Below are 22,093 nucleotides of genomic sequence, written 5' to 3'. Positions count from 1 at the left end.
GTTTAATTAATCACGTTGGTAGTGACTTTTCAAAAGGTTAAAGGTCAAGCATAAAATTTGATTAAAGCAAACATGTTTGTGACTTCCCTGTGGATGATAAGACACAGGACCTTCAGCTGAAATCAACCATTCTAAATGATTTCAATGTTTCCAGGAGCTATAGTTGGATGTGTAAGGTCATATTGTCACCTGGTTTGTTCTTACACAGCCTATAAATTGAGTGTCAGTGTTCTCTGTCTACCAGTGAGCCTCTCCTGCTCTCTGCCCTCTGCCCTCATACTGTGCATCCTAAATACAGCCCTCCTCAGGACTCTGTCCTCAGAGTCTGTCATGCATTCTGCATTTTCAGTCTCTACCTAGCAATCATGACCTTGTTGGGGACAGACCTCTGATTTTGCCCTCCTATCTCCAGCACAGCACATGTCACTTGAAATCTTTTAGGCATTTAGCAAATAGTTGATTAAATGAAAGCTTAATTAGAGGGGAAGATGGCAGAGGAGTGAGGGGAGGCTGCGCTTTCAGGCTCCCAAGACCCGGCTGCAGTTTGGGATGGTTGCAGACAGAACATCTCAGTGAGCAGCTGGACACTGGCAGGAGTCAAGCCATGGCACTGCTGAATTAGAGAAAATCCATCTGGGAATGGCCAGTTTAGTGAGGATAGCGGAGGAAAAGGAGACGAAACGGGATTCCTGACTGGGGCAGCTGCCCAAGCTGTGGCTGGAAGTACACAAAAGCTTTTTGGCGACCACAGGCTGCCCAGGAGAGGAGTCGGGAGGAGAGCGGATCTCTGCCCGCTGGCAGAGATGGGACTCTACCAGGTGGCATTGGCGCTGAAGTACAGGAGAAGACAGCGTGCTGCCGGGCAAGTGAGAACATAATTCTCCTCTATATTTTTCTCTAGTGGACGGTGGAGAGGGGAGGAAAGTTTGGGGGTGGTAGGCCATTCTTGAGGAGTGCAGGCGCAGAGGGGCACTCATCCACTCCCCAAACCTACCCTTGGGTCCCGGGGGCGCGCATAAGGAAGTGCCCTCATTCACTGGCCCAGGTGCGTGGGGCAGGGAGTCCAGGAGTCCCTCGGTCACTCCCCAACGGACATAAGATCAGTGCCCCAATGGGCACAGGGAGGGCCCACTGAACACACAGAGGACCGTGCGCAGACACCCCTGGACAGCTCCCGTGGGTGCCGGGTCCCAGGCAGGAAAGCAGACCACTGGCTCAGGCTCTGATCGTGTCCGCCCAGACGGGTGAGGGAAGGCTGGTGGCTGCGGCACAGGAACACCGTGTGGCAGCGACTCACAGACGCTCACTTCCACTGTGCGCAAGTGTCCGGGGCCCCTCCCTAGGAGACAGGAGACAGGCTCTGTGAGCTCGGCTCAGCAGGACTAGGGGCGCGGGCATGGGAGCGCGAAAACACCTCAGCCCAGCAACAATAGGCGCCAATCGTGGGGCAAGCTCTCGGGCTGCCCGATTATGCAGGGACGTGCATGCAAGGACACCTCAGCTGGCTCCAGCGGGCAGCAAGGGAGCGAGCCATGCCGGCAACCATGGGCGCACACCATTGCTGCAAGAAACAAGAACCTATGAACCGCCATACTAGACCAGCTGCGGCCACAGAAAAAGAAGACTACACACCAAGGCAGAATTGAGTAAAAACATCCTTTTTATTTTCTTTTTTTTTCACTCTCTTTCTTCTTTCTTTCTTTCTTCTTTATTCTTTCTTTTCTTTCTTTCTTTCTTCCTTTTGCTGGTTTCTTTTCGGGGTTTTTTTGGGGGGTTTTTTTCTTTTTTCTTTCTTTCTTCTTTCTTTTCTCTCTTTCTTTCCTTCTTCTTTTCTTTCTTCTTTTTTCTTGTTCTTTTTCCCTTCCAAAAAGAAAAACAAACTATATCTCTAACGTGTTGAATATAACCTCTCCTTCTCATCCTTTCTCTTTAATCATTGTTTATTTGTTTGTGTGTCTAGTTTAGTCCCCCTATCACTCTAAATAATAGAATATAATTACTACATAAACCCAATACAATACAATCCCACTTTCTTATCATATTATGCATTTTTCCATCCTTTTCTTCTATTTTTATTAACATACAATGTAAATATTACCTACTGGCTTGCATAGTCTCAACTATCATTAATCTATCACCCCCTCTATCAAAAATTATATTTTTGCTCCCTAAAAACAACTCATCTATCTTTCTTATAGTATAAAAGCTCTAATCTCTTTACATTTATATTAATAAGGGCTCGTTGGCTGATGATAGCAGGATAGAGGGTGGGGGATATTTTTTGAGGGTGTGGGTCTCCTGACTGGGCTGTGTGTTTATGTTTTTAACAGCATCTCCACAAAAGAACTCAAGACCAAGTGGACAGCGTGACTCTCAATCAACTAGCCAGAAGGAAGATCCTACCAAAGAACATCTGAAATATAACCAGACAGTTTAAATAAATGACATAAAGGTTAACTCAAGAACATCAGGCTCAGGATATCAAAGAGACTGCACCACTGAAACCCCCAGATCTCCCATAAAGAATCTCACACCACAAAGGAGGGAAGTCAAAGCAGACCATACCCCCCAAAAAACAAACAAATAAATAAATAAATAAAAACAAGAAGAATCCAACATGGTAAGATGCAAAAGTAACCCCTCAATGAAGAGAAAAGAGGAATCCTCAGAAAGAGAGATAGATGAAATAGACATAGCCCAAATGTCAGACATGGAATTAGAAACAATGGTGGTAAAGAAGCTCAATATACTTGACATCCTTCAAAACAACTATGACAAACTCCAAGGAAGTTACCAGCAGCTCCAAGAAAATTACAGGGAACTTGCAGAGAACTACACCAGTATAAAAAAAGACATAGAAACTATTAACAAGAACCAGGAAGAAATGAAGAATACAATCTCTGAACAGAAAAACACAGTAGAATCAATCAAAAGAAGACTAAATGAGGCAGAGGATTGGATTAGTGAGCTAGAATATAATGTGGAAAAAAATTCCCATACAATACAACAAAATGAAAAAAGATTGAAAAAGTATGAAGAAGTAAGGAAATTACAGGATAGCATAAGAAAATCAACATCAGAGTCTTTGGATTTAAAGAGGGAGAAGAGGAACAAGGAATAGAGAAACTGATAGGAGAAATAGTGACAGAAAATTTTCCCAACCTGATGAGAGAAAAAGTTATGCAAGTCCAGGAAGCACAGAGAGTTCCCATGAAGAGGAACCCAAAAAATCCACTTCTAGGCACATCATAATTAAAATGGCAACATTCAAAGGCAAAGAGAGAATCCTAAAAGCAGCAAGAGAAAAACAGCAAATAACATACAAGGGAGCTCCGATAAGGCTATCAACTGATTTCTCAACAGAAACATTACAAGCCAGAAGGGAATGGTCAAAAATATTTCAAGCAATGAAAAACAAAGGCCTACAACCAAGAATACTCTACCTAGCAAGGCTCTCATTCAAAATAGAAGGTGAAATAAGGAATTTCTCAGACAAAGGAAGACTAAAAGAATACATCTCCACCAAACCAGCATTTCAAGAGATGCTAAAGGGAGTGTTCTAAGAAAAAAGAAGAAAAAAATAAAAAGAGAGGAGAGGAACAGAGGTACAAAGGGAAATGAATAAATACACGTCAATAATAACCTTAAATGTAAATGGATTAAATGCTCCAATTAAAAGACATAGGGTAACAGAATGGATAAGAAAACAGGACCCACATATTTGCTGTCTACAAGACACACCTGAAAACAGAAGATTTACACAGACTGAAAGTAAAGGTATATAAAAAAATCTTCCAAGCAAACGGACCAGAAAAAAAGCTGGGCTAGCAGTCCTCATATCAGAAAAAATGGATTTCAAAGCAAGGGCAATTAAAAGAGACAAAGAAGGACATTTCATAATACTTAAAGGAAGAATCCATCAAGAAGTTATGACATTGATAAACATATATGCACCCAACATAGGAGCACCCAAATACATAAAGCAAACACTAGAAGACCACAAGAAGGATATTAACAACAACACACTCATAGTAGGGGACTTCAACACTCCATTATCAACAATAGACAGATCATCAAAGCAAAGAAACACCAAGGATATACAGGCATTGAACAACACACTAAACCACATGGGCCTAAGTGATATATATAGAACTTTCCACCCCAAAGAAGCAAAATATACATTCTTTTCAAATGCACATGGGACATTTTCAAAGATAGACCACATGATAGGACACAAAACAAGCCTCAACAAATTAAAGAAAATTAAAATTATATCAAGCATCTTTTCAGATCACAATGCCTTGAAACTAGAAATCAATCTCAGAGAAAAAAATCAAAGACACCCAAACTCATGGAGATTGAATAACATGTTATTAAATAATGAATGGATTAACAATAACATCATAAAAGAAATCAAGAAATGTCTAGAAACTAATGATAATGAGCACACAACAGCCCAAAACCTGTGGGACACAGCAAAAGCAGTCCTGAGAGGGAAGTTCATAGCAATACAGGCATATCTGAAAAGGATAGAAGAATCTCAAATAAAAAACCTAACCATAAAGCTACAAGAACTAGAACAACAACAACAAACAAAGCCTAGGGCAAGAAGAAGGAATGAAATCATCAAGATCATAGCAGAACTAAATGACATAGAGACTAAACAAACAATCCAAAATTTCAACAAAACTAGGAGCTAGCTCTTCAAAAAAATAAGCAAAATCGACAAGCCTCTAGCCAGTCTAATCAAGAAAAAAAGAGAGAAGACCCAAATAAACAAAATCTGAAACGAAAGAGGAGAAATCACGACTGATACCACAGAAATACAAATGATAGTTAGAAATTACTGCAGACAACTGTATGGCAAGAAATTTGACAATCTAGAACAAATGGACAAATTTCTAGAAACATACAACCTTCTAAAACTGAATCAAGAAGAAGAGGAAAGTCTCAACAGACCAATAACAAAGAAGGAAATTGAAACAGTAACCCCAAATCTCCCTGCACACAAAAGCCCTGGACCAGATGGCTTCACAGGTGAATTCTACAAAACATTCAGGGAAGAACTAACTCCGATCCTCCTCAAACTGTTCCGAAAAATCCAAGAAGAGGGGAAAATCCCAAATTCTTTCTATGAAGCCAGTATTATCCTAATCCCAAAACCAGGTCAAGACACAACAGAGAAAGAAAACTACAGGCCAATATCACTGATGAACATAGATTCTAAAATCCTCAATAAAATTTTGGCAAACAGGATCCAGCAATACATCAAGAATATCATACATCATGATCAAGTGGGCTTCATTCCAGGGATGCAAGGATGGTTTAATATTCGCAAATCAATAAGTATAATACATCACCTAAACAAAATGAAAGACAAAAATCACATGATCATATCAATAGATACAGAAAAAGCATTTGATAAAGTACAACACCCATTTATGATGAAAACACTCAGCTAAATGGGAATAGAGGGAGCATACCTTAACATAATTAAGGCTATATATGAGAAGCCTGAGGCCAACATCATACTCAATGGACAAAAACTAAAAGCATTCCCCCTGAATTCAGGAACTAGACAAGGTTGTCCACTCTCTCCACTCCTATTCAACATAGTGTTGGAAGTCCTAGCCACAGCAATCAGACAAGAAAAAGAAATAAAAGGCATCCAAATTGGGAAAGAGGAAGTAAAACTATCATTATATGCAGATGACATGATAGTATACCTAGAAAATCCTATAAACTCCACTAAAAGACTACTTGATATAATAAGTGAATTTGGAAAAATAGCAGGGTACAAAATAAATATACAGAAATCTAAGGCATTTCTGTACACCAACAATAAAATATCAGAGACGGAAGCAAAAAAGAAAATACCATTTACTATGGCAACAAGAAAAATAAAGTACCTAGGAGTAAACTTAACCAAAGAGATAAAAGACCTGTACTCTGAAAATTAGATAACATTGAAGAAAGAAATTAAGGAAGATACAACTAAATGGAAGCAAATATCATATTCTTGGATGGGAAGAATCAACATCATCAAAATGGCCATACTACCCAAAGCAATTTACAGATTCAAAGCAATCCCTATTAAAATACCAATGACATATTTCACAGACCTAGAACAAATACTCCAAAAATTCATATGAAACCAAAAAAGACCCCGAATAGCAAAAGCAATCTTGAGACAGAAGAACACAGCAGGAGGAATCACAACACCAGATATCAAACACTACCACAAAGCCACTGTGATCAAAACAGTCTGGTACTGGCATAAGAACAGACATATAGATCAGTGGAACAGAATAGAGTGTTCAGAAATAAACCCAGGCCTCTATGGTCAACTAATATTTGATAAAGGAGGAAGGAACATAAAATGGAGTGAGAAGAGCCTATTTAACAAATGGTGCTGGGAGAACTGGATAGGGACCTGCAAAAAAATGAAACTAGACCACCAACTTACACCACACACGAGAATAAACTCAAGATGGATCAAAGTCTTAAATGTAAGCCGTGACACCATAAAAGTCCTAGAGGAAAACATAGGCAGGAAAATACCAGATATCTCACGTAACAATTTCTTCACAGATACATCTCCTAAAGCAAGAGAAATAAAGGAAAAAATAAATAAATGGGATTACATCAAACTGAAGAGTTTCTGTTCAGCAAAAGAAAACATGAGCAAGATGAAAAGGAAACCAACCATATGGGAAAACATATTTGCCAATGACATCACAGACAGGGGACTGATTTCCAAAATATATAAAGAGCTTATATGACTCAACATCAAGAAAACAAACAGCCCAATTAAAAAATGGGCAAAGGACCTGAACAAACACTTCTCCAAGGAGGACATACAGAAGGTCCATAGACACATGAAAAAATGCTCAACATCATTAGCCATCAGGGAGATGCAAATAAAAACCACAATGAGATATCATTTTACACCAGTCAGAATGGCCATCATCAACAAATCAACAAACAAGAAGTGCTGACCAGGATGTGCAGAAACGGGAACCCTACTGCACTGTTGGTGGGAATGCAGACTGGTGCAGCCACTATGGAGAACAGTATGGAATTACCTCAAAAGATTAAAAATGGAACTGCCTTTTGAACCAGCGACTCCACTACTAGGATTATACCCGAAGAATCTTGAAACACCAATTCAAAAGAACTTATGCACTCCTATGTTCATAGCAGCACTGTTTACAATAGCTAAGTGCTGGAAACAACCTAAGTGCCCATCTGTAGATTAGTGGATCAAAATACAGTAGTACATTTACACAGTGGAATACTATGTAGCAGAAAGAAAGAAGGAACTCCTGCCATTTACAACAACATGGATGGAACTAGAGAGAATTATGCTTAGTTAAATTAGCCAGGCAAAGAAAGAAAAATACCATATGGTATTACCTAATACAGGAAACTAAAGAAGAACACAAAGAAAGGAACTAAATAGAACAAAGAGCAGAATTGCAGTCAATAGGGAGGAGGGGAGAGGGAGAGAAGGGGGATAAGTAAGGGAAGGCTTTAGTCAAAGAACCCGTATAAATGACTCATGGACATGGACAACGGGGAGGGATATGATTGCGGGAGAGGGGGTGTGTTGGGTGGGGGAGAGAAATTGGGGGAAAAGGAGACAACTGTAAATGAAAAACCAAAAAGAAAAAATAAATAAAAATAGCTTAATTAATGTCCCTCTATTGTATTTCTATCCAAAAAATCTCATAAAACATTTGGGTAAAAACTATTTTTTTCTCTAAAAATTCTGTCCTCTGAGAAATGAGATAAAACTCCTTGATGGCCTGTTTTCTACTCAACTGGAAGCTTAGGAAAATACCAGAAAGTTATATGTATTTTGAGCCAGATGTTTTAATTAATGGAGTCCCCATTGTAATGTCTTAATGGTCCCAGAAATAACATACCAACAACATTGAGTGGCCTTTTCAGTTTTTCTGATATTAAGACATAATCAAAGATGGAGTATTGTCTTGGAGACAATTTTTCCTCTATTGAGGCACTAGGACTAATTATTTTAAGGCACAAGTCTAATGACCTTATTTAGAATATTTCTACAATGTGTGGAAGATAAGATACAAGTAAAACTGGGTATTAATTTTAAGATTTTTAAGAAATCTTATCACAGAGCTAACTGAGCGGGATGAGAAGAAATTCATTTCACCTTATTTTGGGCTCAGACCTTCCATTGGCATAGCCTCTCAATATTGATACTTTCTGTGAAATATTTCTAGAGGTTTCATAAAGGTAGAAATTATAATTTTACAAATTTTTGGTGATTGTTTTTAATAACCTTAAAACCTGTTACTTCATAATTTTTTAATGTAGTCTTTCTAAGAAAAATCACTAAAACAATTTATTTCAAAATTTTTCACATTTATACCATGCATATTCAGGTCAAGGCCTTTGATCTTTTCAGTAGAAGATATCATTCATTCATTTAGACTATTGTTATCTGAAAGGAGTTATAGTAAATGAGCTTACAAATATACATACATTATTGCTTTAAAATTTAGTGATGAAATAAAGAAAATTGGGCAAGAAAAAAGATAAAGGCAAGAATAAATTAAAAAGCAAATTGTGTGAAATCCTATATAGTTGCCAGAAGATAGTATTGTGTAAGCAGACAATTATTGCTCCAATTGCTTTACTTTAAAGAAATTTAATGTTTAAACTTTCTATTAAAATAATACCACATATATTGTAAGTCAAATAGTTTTTACGGGCTTATAAAATGTCCTAAGCTATTTCACATGCAGTACAAACTGAAAAATATGATCAGTTATCTGACTTATCAAGTATAAGAGAATTTTTTAAGTGACTTGCCTAGAAGTCTCAAAATCACTGAATATATTTCTCCCAGACATTCTCAAAAAAGAAAATGTAGTGTAAACACAACTAAACTTTTACAAAGCACATTAATTAAAATACAAGCTATAACAGACTATTTCTAAGAACTTAAAAATCATTTCTATATGAGAAGATAAAAAGAACAAAACCTGGGAGCCAGGGCCTTTATGATAGGAGTAAATATTTGATTACTTCCCTTGTAAGAGCATATTATTTGAGTTATGGTTAACGTATATGGAAGAGATGCTCACTACATTTTTTTCATGAGATTTACCTGTGTGTTTGTACAATACATTAAATAAAATTTAAACCATAACAGAAAATAAAGTTTGTTCAGGTTAAGAAAGTGTTAAAAATTTAATAATATAAAAAAATTGAGCATTAATAATAAATATAAAATCATATCACAATGAGGAGCTTTGGTGTTTTTGAAATACAACCTCAAAAGTAGGAAATAAAATGAAATAAAATGAACAAATAGAAGAGAAATAACACTGTGAAACTTAATGGACTTAAAGAAAACAGAATGAAGATGATATAAGTAACAGAAGAAAAAACACTTTAATTATTTCATGTGAATATTTAAACATTAATATAAAGCTAGGTACTAATAAAATTTTGATAGAGACTCCAGATTCCAGGTTAGCCACTAAACTGTATTCTCAAGCAAGTTAGTTATTTTAGCTTCCATGAACTTTAGGTTTCCAATCATAAAAATGTCTCCTGCACAGGGCATAAAACTCTTGAGATCACTTTAATTAAATAAACTATACACCTATGAGCATACAAAAACAGATTACTATATGGAATATATATTCTATATACTATTTTTTTAAATTTTTTATTTTTGGTTTTTCAATTACGGTTGTCCCATTCTCCCCCATTTCTCTCCCCCACCCCTTCTCCCGTAATCATATCCCTCCCCGTTGTCCGTGTCCATGAGTCACTTATACACGTTCTTTGACTAAACCCTTCCCTTACTTATCCCCCTTCTCTTTCTCCCCCCTCCCCCATATTCACTGCTATTCTGCTCTTTGTTCTATTTTCTTTTGTTTGTGTTCTTTAGTTTCCTGTATTAGGTGATATCATATGGTATTTTTCTTTCATCGCCTGGCTTATTTCACTAAGCATAATTACCTCTAGTTCCATCCATGTTGTTGCAAATGGCAGGAGTTCCTTCTTTCTTTCTGCTACATAGTATTCCATTGTGTAAATATATACTATTTTTATTATAGTAATAAAGTAATAATGTTTTAGTATCATTTTCATTTAAACTAGAGATATGTATGTTTTTTAGTACTTCAAATCACAATATTGTTATCACTGTTAATATCTTATTGTTTAAGAAAACTGAATGAGAGGCTGAGTGAGTACTGGTAAGTTTAGGAAGCTGCCTTAAGTTAAAAAAATTCCAAAGAATCTGTAGCCAGAAAAGACAGAAGTTGCCAACAGTTGTTGGTATTGCAAGTGAGAAACCAAAGCCTCCGAGGCAATATGAAAGTCAGCAGCCAGGTGATGAGGAGCTAGCGGGAATACTTTCAACAGCAGAGGAAGGAAATGCATATATAAATAAAGACTCAAGAATAAACTCAAAATTAATAAAATACATACCTATAAGACTTGAAACCATAAAAATCCTAGAAGAAGGCATGGGCAGTAAAATCCTGGACATTTCTCTTAGCTATATTTTTTTGATTTATCTTCTCGGGTAAAGGGAATACAAGACAAAACAAACAAATGGGACTGCATCAAATTTAAAAGTTTTGCACAGCATAGGAAACCATCACTAAAATGAAAAGGAAACCCACTGAATGAGAGAACATTTTTGCCAATGATATATCTGATAAGGGGTTAGTATCTAAAATTTATGCAGAACTTATAAAACTCAACACTAAAAACCAAACAATCCAATTGAAAAATGGGCAGATGACCTAAATAGACATTTTTCCAAAGGGGATATACAGATGGTCAATAGACATGAAAAAATGCTCCACATCACTAATCATCAAATAAATATAAATTAAAACCATAATAAAATATCACCTCACACCTGCCAGAATGGCTACCATTGGTAAGTCAACAAATGGCAAGGATGTGGAGCAAAGTACGGAGTTTTCTCAAAAAAACTGAAAATGGAACTGCCTTATAAAACAGCAATTCCACTTATGGGAATATATACTAACAATCCCAAAACACCTATTTAAAAGACTATATGTACTTCTATGTTCATAGCAGTATTATTGACAATAGCCAAGATTTGGAAGGAGCCCAAAGGTCTATCAGTAGATGAATGGATAGAAAATTGTGGTACATTTACACAATAAAATACTACTGGGCAATAAAAAAAGAAAAATATCTTACTTTTGTTACAGCATGGATGGACCTGGAGAGCATTATTCTAAGTGAAATAAGCCAGTTGGGGAAAGACAAGTACCATATGATTTCATCCATATGCAGAATGTAATGAAAAAAAAATAAACTAACAAAATAGAAACAGACTCATAGATGGAGAGCAGGCTGACAGTTGTCAGAAAGGAGGTGGGTTGCAGAACTGGGTGAAAAAGATGAAGGGAGTAAGCAAAAGAAAAAAAAAAACTCATTGACATGACAACCACATGGAGATTACCAGGGAGGAAGGAAGGAAGGAAGAGGGTGAAGTGGAGAATAAAGGGGGATGGAAGTAGACCTTACTTGGGGTGGTGAATACACAATGCAATACACAAATGATGTGTTACAGAATTGTACACCTAAAACCTATATAATTTTATTAACCAGCATCATCAATAAATTAACTAACTAACTAAATAAATAATTTAATTTAATTCTAACCTAAAAAAAAAAAGAAGAAAAAAAAAAAGGATCAAAAGATGTGAGGGTGGGTTTATTTCTTAAGTTGGCTGAACAAAAATATTTACAAAGGTCAGATATTTAGTGTTTCCTGTTTTGATAGTGAACCAGATCTGAGCTCTCAGAACTAGATGTCTTACACACTCAAGAGAAGGATTTTGACAAAGGCAGATGTAAACACAGAGACCTAATTTTTTCAATGTTTGAAAGTATGAAATGTGTGTTAGAATGCCTTATTTAATATAAATGATCATGTAAAGGTGAGAATTGTCAAGAAAGTTTATATTTTAATAATCACCTGGGTTATTAACATACCAACAGAATATTTGCTTCTAATTATAATTTTGAAAACTTTGTGAAAAAAGCACTGACACATGGATATACATTCACTATGTAAAATTCAATACAAATATGAGTGTATGTAGAAGAAAGAGTTAATTGTTCCCAATTCCTCTCTTTCACAAATGTAACAACTTTAAAAATACATATTTTTGGACTGTCATCTATGTATTTTTAATATAGATATATTTTCAGGGGGTTATAAAAATATACATGTGATCATATTATTAACTCTACAGTTCTAATTTTTTGTAGTCTTTAATATACTTTCACATCAATATACATGGATCTACTTTATTTTTTTCAACCACAGCCTAGAATTTCATAGAGTAGCTGCATCACCACATGTGCAGTCCATCCTTTTATTAAAAGGCATTCAGGATGTTTCCATCTTTTTTACCATAATGAATATAATTTCAGAAATTTATGATAAAACAAATAAATTTTTAATTACTATGCTCAAACTAATAGCAGTGTTGAATGTTTGTTCTTTCCTTTCAGGACTATTTGTCCTCTGCAAAATTCCCATGATTTAATTGTCCCTGCTTGATGTTAAATTAAATGAAACTAATTATGAAAGAGAACCATTGGTTGGGGGGACTCTCAAAATATATCACCTTTTCAATAGACACATGTTTTCCAAAATTCCAGTTAGATTTTAAATGTCATGACCCTGATGCACCACTTCATCAAACCAGTAGCATTATGGACCAAGAGTGTGTTAAGCATTAAGGCCAAGGTGCGTTTGAAATCTGAGTCTAAGCAGGAATGTTGTGCATGATATTTTGTTCTTTAGGGTCCTCATCTGTAGAGAACAATCTATATTTATTTGTTATTGTGATGGCTAAAAAAGGAAGATCCCTGACACACAAAAAATGTACCAAGTAAATTTAGTTTCTCTTTTCTAGTAGGTACTTAATAAACACACAAGAATTGATACTGCACTCTGTTGGTTTAGGTGTGTGTGACTCTGTGTGTGTCAATTTGTATGCTGCTCCATATTAAAATATAAAATACCTCTATTAAAGTATACAACATACCCTTGGAAAAGGGACTAGAAATTAATCTTTGGAAACTAAAATCTTTCTGTAGGGTTTTTTCCCCCAAATATCTGATTAGTGCCTGGATTGGTCAAATTGTCGCTTTGACCACTTCTTTTCTTAACTATGAAAACCAAGCCTATATTATTATGAAATGTACATATCCATGAGTGGCTTTCAAAGTGTGGTCCCTAGACTGGTAGCATCACCCAGAATGTTACTAGACATGCAAATTAAGCCCCATCCTAAGCTGATAGAAAGAAACTTTAGGAGTTAAACACAGTAGTATGTTTGAGTGAGTCTTCTGGGTGATTCTGATGTGTACTCTAGGTGGAGAAACTATAGTGTATATCTTTAAAGCATAAGTGCTAAAATGGGAAATGTAATTCATTTAATTACTTATAACCTTACAAATGAAATACATCTAAGCGGAACATTTTAACATGTCAAGTTAAATTATGCATATTATAATTAACAGAGAACTCAAAATAATGACATTCATGTGATCTTGCCAAATATATCTCTAGAGAGTCTGTTACCTATGCTGCCTTTTACCCAGGTTTCAGAAATGACATTTTTACTAAGTGTTTTCAGGTGGTCATCTGTTAGCTGAGAAGTTAAATCTGGAATCGTTTTCAGCATCTTCCACACAGTGTTGTGTTCATGCAGTGTCCTATGAGTGGGCCTTTAAGAAATAAAAAGATTGTAAATTAAGAGACTATAGCATAAACACAAAGAAGCAAATAAAAATATTCTTGATTTTTGAGCTCTCAAATTTGTATTTTCTTTTTATTTAAGGATTGCTTAGGGATACCTGTCATTTTTTTCCCAACATTAAGATGCACCTCCATGAATTTCAGGAAGTTACCTATACCTTCTTTTTATAGAAAACTCAGCACTTCACTTATTAGATTCCATCTTTTGTTATTTCTCTACTTGGAGTTTATTGAGCTTGGATGGGTAGATGATGTTTTTCATCAAAATGAGAATTTGTTGGCCATTCTTTTTTTCAAATATTATCTACCCCTTTCCTTCCCCCTTTCCTTCTTGGATACCCATGTTTCTGTGGGCACACTTGTTGGTTCCACATGTATCTGAGACTCTATATTGTTTATTTTTTCTCTTTCTGTTTCTTTGAGTGAATATTCTTAGCTGATGTATCTGCAAGTTTGCTGAACCCTCTTTCTGCCAGTTCAAATATGTTGCTGGTCCCCTCTAGTGATTTTCTTTTTAATTCAGCCATTGTAGTTTTCAACTCCAAATCTGTACTTGACTTTATTTTTCTTTTCTCAGTTTATATATCATTAATATTATTTTTTTGTGATGAGACATTATCATGCTTTAACTTCATAGTCTGTATTCTCTCTAGGGTGCAACTACCTGACTCTGTTTGTTTTACTCTGTGGCCATCTAATTACTGGTCAGAAATTTATTAAATGCCTAAGGTAATATGTCCCCCAACTTTTGCTGATAGACTGTGATGTCATGCTTTCTTTTAATTTGTTAGACATGGTTTCCTTTATTTCTTTGAATCTATTCATAATAGTTTACTTTAAAATCTTTATCTACTAAAAATCAATATTGAATTCCTGAGGACATCATTGGCTGTTGACTGCCTCTTTCCTACATGTTTCACAATTGTTTTTGAGAACCAAACATCTTAGATAATATAATGTGGTAACTCTAGATATATGCTTCCCCCTACTCCCCAGGTTCAAACAACAACAATATGTTATGAATGGGGCTTTTCCAAAAAGCTGTCAGACAAGTCACACTGAGGCAATATTGAGGAGCTCTAACCAGTCTGCCCCTCCAGTGATGCAATGGTACTGGTTTCAAGACTATCACAGAACTAGAAAAAGAGAAGTAAAGTAGGTCAGGACAAAAACTATAAACCCTAATCTTCTTCCCACACATCCATCATTTTTCTTAAATATATGGTTCCTCATATTGTCTCAAGCATTTGATTAATTTTCAGAGTTCTTAAAAATTATTTTGACAATTTTTGTCAGAATTTTAGTGCTTTTTTGAAGGAGCTAATATATACAAATTCCACTTTGTCATTCTGGAAGTCCTACACTCCACATAGAATCATTTTTTAATTGAATTTATTGGGGTGACATTGGTTCACAAAACAATACAGGTTTCAAGTATATAACTCAACAAAACATCATCTGCATGTTGCATGTGCCCATAACCCAAAGCAAAGTCTCTTTCTGTCCCCATCTTCCCCCTGCCTCTTTTCCCATCTCCACCTATCCCTACACCCCTTTCCCTCTGGCTATGACCACATTGTTGTCTGTGTCTATATATATATATATATATATACACACACAGTCATATATATACATATATTTTTTAATTAGTCTCTTCATCTTCTTTCATCCAGCCTCCACACACCCCTCCTCTCTGACAGCTGTCAGTTTGATCCATGTATCTATGCCTTTGTTTCTGTTTTGTTCATCAGTTTATTTTGCTCCTTAGGTTCCCATATAAGTGAGATCAGATGGTATTTATCTTTCTCTGACTTGTCACATAGAACCTTAAATCCTCTCATCTACGCAATACCCATAACTCCTTCAGATCTCAAGGTCAATATATATTTCAAAGGCCTAATGAAAAGGTGTTGGGGAAGTGCATATGACCATTGGTGGTGGAAACAATAAAAAATATTTGATAAAAACACTGCTAACAAAAGAGGTTAGAAGAAATAATGTTTAAAGTCTGCAATTCACTCAAAAATTATAGCTCAGTATCATTATAATTTACATGTTCTGACTAAACATGCAAAACATTTTCTATAATTAACTAAATTACTCTGGAAATACTGTTTCTAATAAATTTCTATTTCCATCTTCCTTCTGCCTTTCCTACACTCAAAAACTTTCAAATATTTGGAATGCCTTGTTTGGACCATAAAGAAGTAGATGGACCGTAACTTACCCCATCTAACCTCTTATTATCACCATTTTTGGGGGGGTGGTAAATTAAGATATATAGTTCTGAAAACTTGTCTTTACAGGTAACCCCCATATAACACAGTTGTTAGGTTCCTAACAAATGTCATGTTATGAGAATCCATGTTATATAAAACAAAGAACTAGTACAAAAAGCGGTGTTAAGTTCCAAAAATTAAAAAAAGATTATATTTTTATAATTAAGAAAAATATCTTTATTAAAGCAATTAGAATCAAAAGTATTACATATTAACATGAATTAAGTAATGTTTTCTTCATCACTATTAAGCTCCATCAACCGAATGCATTTTATTTCTGACAAGATATCCTCATCCTCTATACTTTCTTCAGAATGATCTTGATTTCTATGCTCTACTTTCTGCAAAAATTCTGTTATTTTAGATTTCTTGCTTTTAGCTGAGAGATCTTTATAAATTTTATTATCTGATACTAAGCACTTTTGAAGTTCTCTCTTCAACTTTGTGCTCCTTTCTGTATAAGGCTCTTCATTTAAGAAATGTGACTCTAACTGTTTGGCTTAGTCTAGGCTTTTTTTAATGCTTTTTAGAGTAAACTGTTTAACTTCTTTGTTTTAATCAGTGTTATCATCCCCTAAATTATCTTGGCACATCCCAGATGTCATTTTCACCAAAATTGTTTCATCAGTTTCTTCTTCTATCAGCAATTCTTGGATATATTCTACAGTCATATCATCAAAACTTTCCCTTCCTAAAGACTTAGCAAGTTCTACTATTGCATCCATCCTGTTTTCTGCTGGCTCTGATTAATTTTAAAATTCTATAGGCAAATCTGAAACGACATACACACTCAAATGAAAAATCTTAAATGAGTTAATTTTTGCTCTTAAAAGCTTATATCACATTCAGTATTTTATGGGGGTTTCCCTAATTTCATGTTATATGTGAGTTTTCCCCAATTCTCTAATAATGTTAGAGCAAAACCGTGTTATAGAAGTACCATGTTATACAGGACATACCTGTATTTCCTCTCTTTCATTCCTGGTTTTATTTGGGTCATTCCTTTTTCTTTATGAGTCTTATTAAAAACGTGTCCATTTCATTTATCTTTTCAAATAACTAACTCCTGGATTTATTGATCATTTGAATTGTTCTTCTAGTCTCTATGTCATTTAATTCTGCTCTGATCTTGATCATTTCCTTCTTCCTTGCTCTGGGCTTTGTTTGTTGTTGTTTTTATAGTTCTCATAAATGTAGGGTTAGGTTGTTTATTTGAAATTTTATTCTTTTTAGGTTAGCCAGTATTGCTGTCAACTTCCCTCTCAGGATTGCCTTCACTATGTTCCATAGGTTTTGAGTTATGGTATGTTCAGTTTCATTTGTTTCCAGAAACATTTTTATTTCTTTCTTGATCCCTTTGTTAACCCAGTTGTTATTTAATAGCATGTTATTCATTCTCCCTGAGTTTGAATGCTTTTGAGATTTTTCCTTGAGGTTGGTTTCCAGTTTCAAGCCATTGTGATCTGAGACGATGCCTGATATAATTTTAATTTTCTTGAATTTGTTGAGGCTTGTTTTTGGTCCTAGCATGTGGTCTATCTTTGAAAATGTTCCATGTATACTTGAAACAAATGTATATTTTGATTTTTTGGTGTGAAAGGTTCTATATATATCAGTGAAGTCTATTTAATCTAGAGTTGTTCAATGCCATAATATCCTTGTTGTTTCTTTGCTTGGAAGGTTTGTCCATTGTTGACAATGGAGTATGTGTGTTGCTGTCTATACCCTTCTTAAAGTCCTCCAAGATTTTCCTTATAAATTTGGGTGCCCCTATGTTGGGTACATATATGTTTATGAAGATTATGATTTCTTGATAAACTCTTCCTGTAAGTATTATGATATGTAATTTTTGGTCTATTTTTATGGCATTTGTTGTGAAACCTATTTTGTCTTATATAACTATTGCTACCAAGGCCTTTTTTTTTAAGTATGTTTGCTTGAAATATTTTTTTCCATCCCATCACTTTCAGTCTGTATAAATCTTTTGTTCTCAGATGGGTCTCTTATAGACACCATATATGAGGGTCATGTTTTCTTATCCATTCTGCTACCCTATGTCTTATGATTGGAACATTTAGTTACTTTACATATAAGGTTATTATTCATAGGTACTTATTCACTTATGTTTTTTCCCTTTGTACATGTGTTCTTCTCTTTTTCTTCATGTTCTTCAAGCAGTTCCTTTAGCATCTCTTGAAATGCTGGTTTTGTGGAAATGTATTCTTTTAGCCTTCTTTTCCCTGGGAAACTCCTTATTATACCTTCCATTTTGAGTGAGAGCCTTGCTGAGTAGAATAGTCTTGGTTGTATGCCTATACTTTTCATTGCTTGGAATATTTTTTGTCATTCCCTTTAGGACTTTAGTGTTTCTGTTGAGAAATCAGCAGATAGTCTTAATGGAGTTCCCATGTATATTATTAGCTGTTTTTCTTTTGCTGTCTTTAGGATTCATTTTTTGTCTTTGAGTTTTGCCATTTTAATTATGATGTGTCTGAGAGTAAACCTCTTTGGATTCATCTTCATTTGGACTCACTGTGCTTCCTGGACTTGCATGACTTTTTCTCTCATCTATTTAGGGAAGTTTTCTGTCATTACTTTTTCAGACAAGTTTTCTATCCCTTGCTCCTCTTATTCTCCTTCTGTTATCCCTAACATAAGAATATTATTATGTTTCATGTTGTTCTGCAGCTCTCTTAAAACCTCTTCATTCTTTTTCAGTCTTTTTTTGTTTTGTTACACCATCTGGAAATTTTTTTTTCTGCTTTAGTTTCCAGCTTGCTGATACAATTCTCTGCTTCATCTAGCCTGCTTTTTATTCCTTCTACACTTGGGCAAGAAACCCACACCCACAAAGATAATCCCCACCCACAATCATACTGTGAACAGCAGATGATCCAGTATTAATAGAGCTGTAAAGAGATTAAGACCATTATAAAAAAGAAAAAAACAGATAAGAGATGATTAACTGAAAGTAAAATGATTGTTGAAAGGTGAGAGGGAGGAGCAAGAAGAGTAGTGAGAAGGGCCAAGGCAATGAGAGAAAGAAAATAAAATTTATATTGTATATAAAAAGGAGGGAAGAAGGCAGAATGAAGAGAGAAGAAGTGTATAGTATTAGATTTGAAAAAAAAAAGATTTGAGCAGAAGCTATATATATATATATATAGATAGATAGATAGATAGAGAGAGAGAGAGAGAGAGAGGGAGAACAAACAAAAACAAAGAGAAGAAGGAGGAGGAGGAGGAGAAGGAGGAGGAGGGGAGCAGGAGGAGGAGGGGAGCAGGAGGAGGAACAGGAACTAAATTAGAGAAAAGTTTCACCACAGTACCATTGACAACCAATAAACTAAGATCAATGTAGGGAGATGGGAATAAGAGGAAAAAAGAAAGCAAGAAAAGCTTAATAGATGTATAGATGAAAGGGAAGTGATTTTGAGATGATATAGGGATAGGCATATTAAAAGTGAAGAATGAAAACCAGGCTGAGACAGGGAAAAATACAAATTTAAAATAAAAGACCGAAAGGTTTGGAGTAAAGTACAAATGGAGTAGAAGAGGAAGATAATAAGATTTAAAGTTTGAAATACCAAAATAGTGAAGATCTATGGATAAAATTGCTGACATGCCACAACTACCACCATATCCACAACCAATTATCCAAGACTGATCATGATGGAGAGAGAATAAGTGTATTTTATAAATGAGAAAAAGAATTTAAGATAATTCATGACAAGAAAAATTGTTTTTAGAGGTTGGAGAGGTGAGAAATAGTAAGAGCTTAAAATGTAAATAAGTCATAGCAATAAAGAAAATAGAACTTAAAATGAAAATAAGAGGAAATAAGAAGGTAAAATGGGGTAAGGGAAGGGAGGAGCAAAATATGATATTTGAAATAAACTATAGCATAAAAACTAGTAACAAAATGCACAAACTAGGAGGACAAGAATTGGGTGTTAAAAAGCTATGCAGTAAAGAAAATAACTCATGAAGAAGACTGAAAGGAATTAGTCTCAGTAGTATTTGTTATTTATAACTTTCTTCTCTTCTTGGATATGCACCTAGTGACATCAGATCATTTTCCAGTATGGGGCTAAGCAGGCTGTTTGAGACTACCAGTGCTCTACTGTCTACAGCTATATTCTTTGGTTGTTAATCTAGTCACTCTATAATCAGCAGTCAGGCTTAAGCACTGCTCACTGGGGCATAGTGATTCCTGCAGGTGGGCTATTGCTTCCCTTCAAGCTGATGCCACTTGGAGGGGAGTGGTTTGCTTGAGCAAGATGGCTCTTGCAATATGAGGGGTGAGTCAACACTGGGTCATGTCAGCTGCTCCCTCAGTTCTCTCCCCAAAGCTAGCACCCCAAACTCTCCACAAGTGTCTCAAGTCCACTCTGCCCTCTCTCTGCCAGAGCTCAGGGCAAGTGGGTGTCAATGAAATTTTGTGTTTTACCACTTTTAGAATCACTCTGTGCCTTCAGCCCTCCCTCTCAGGATGGCAAATAACAAAACAAAACAAAATTCTTCTTTTTGCTCTTCACAGCTGGATGTTATCTGGTTTACTTTTGGCTCTGATGCTGTAGGCTAGGGAGCCCAGTTTGGTGTTTATACCTCTCACTTCTCTGCGGGAACCTTCTGGCCACTGAAATATTTCTCTCTACCTTCAGCTTCCACCTGTGGGGGTCCAGCCAGCACTATTGCATCACCTCCACTCTCCCTACCAGTCAAATTGTGATGAAGTGGTTTCTTCTGTCTGTCCATGGTTATAGGTTTCTCACCAACTAGTGTTCAGTTGGTTATTCCAGGTGATTTCTCCATAATTAAGTTGTAATTCCAGATTGGTGCTGGGAAGGGATTATTGTAGCTTTCACTTAGTCCTCCACCATATTGGATCTCTGACAACAGGAACTCTTAAAAGTTCTGCTACATGATGACATTCAAGCTTTGTCCATAAATTATATATTTTATTCAGTTTCTCAGAGGATGATGGAGAAGCTCCAAGCCATTGGCAGGATTTTGAAACTACCGCTGCCTTCCTATGATATCCTAATGTTCATGAACTTCAGTTCCCTCATGTAATATTTATCAGTTCTTCTGGGGAGCAAGAATCATGACTATCTTTCAGAAAAACAGAAGTTCATGGCTCAGTAATCCTGTTCACAGTTCAGCGTTATAGGCATCTCTCACCAATCCATGCTTGGTTAGCTGGGTCCCCACAACTCCAGCCTCATCAGCCATGCTACTGTGTTTTCCAGGCAGGTTTCCCAGTGGATCTCTTCTTTCTTACTCCATACTTCATGGTGGACTCTCTCCAAACCATTTCTCTCTATATAATTTTTTGTTTTTGTTTTCCCTTCTTTTTCTCCAACCACACATATAAGTGTGTATTCAGTTATATATATTTAACTTATTAAATTTCAGTTTAAACCCAATAATATACACTTCTCCTACTCTATTACATCTTCCCTCCACCCATTTTTACTTACAATTTTAATTTTACTTTACTTTTTTCTTTGCCTTGTCTCTATTCCCTCTTATTATTCTTCCTCCCTCTACCTTTGAAAAATCACTTTTCTCTCAGTTAGTCATCTCATATTTGTTTTGCCTTTTTTTAATAGTCTCAATCTCTCTATATCATTATTAAATTTGGCTTATTTGCAGCTGATAGTGTGGTTGTGGGTGGGGTTATTTTTGCAGATGAGGGTTTGTTTCCTGGGCTGTTCAGTTTTGTTATTGCATCATCTGTACAACTGTATACAGATACTGTAAGCAAAGTGAATCTCAGTCAGCCAGCTGAGGGGAAAGACACACCAAAGAAAATCCAACAACACCCAAACCACAATTGCAATCATATAGCCCAAATAAATGGCATCCCAAGAGCATCAAGTTCAGAAACTCAAAGGAATTGCACCACAGAACCTCACAGGCCCCCTAATGAAGGTAATACCATAAGACAAGGGGGCAAAGTGGAACAATCTAATATGCAGAAAAACAAGAAGTCACC

At 35.8% G+C, this 22,093-nt stretch overlaps 1 protein-coding gene across 1 annotated transcript in view; it reads right to left on the bottom strand.

Moving 5' to 3' along the window:
• The window catches only part of CNBD1 (cyclic nucleotide binding domain containing 1), a 396,422-nt gene that overhangs the window by 138,862 nt on the left and 235,467 nt on the right, over window positions 1-22,093 (bottom strand). The window contains 1 exon segment of the mRNA XM_090284915.1: window positions 13,637-13,782. Within this exon segment, the coding sequence (XP_090141041.1) occupies window positions 13,637-13,782 (146 nt within the window).

The sequence above is a fragment of the Furipterus horrens genome, unplaced genomic scaffold, assembly GCF_987537825.1.
Source record: "Furipterus horrens unplaced genomic scaffold, mFurHor1.1.pri manual_scaffold_7, whole genome shotgun sequence".
Classification (NCBI taxonomy): domain Eukaryota; kingdom Metazoa; phylum Chordata; class Mammalia; order Chiroptera; family Furipteridae; genus Furipterus; species Furipterus horrens.
The sequence above is the reverse complement of the archived record's forward strand: the minus strand, read 5'-3'. Positions and strand labels throughout refer to the sequence as shown.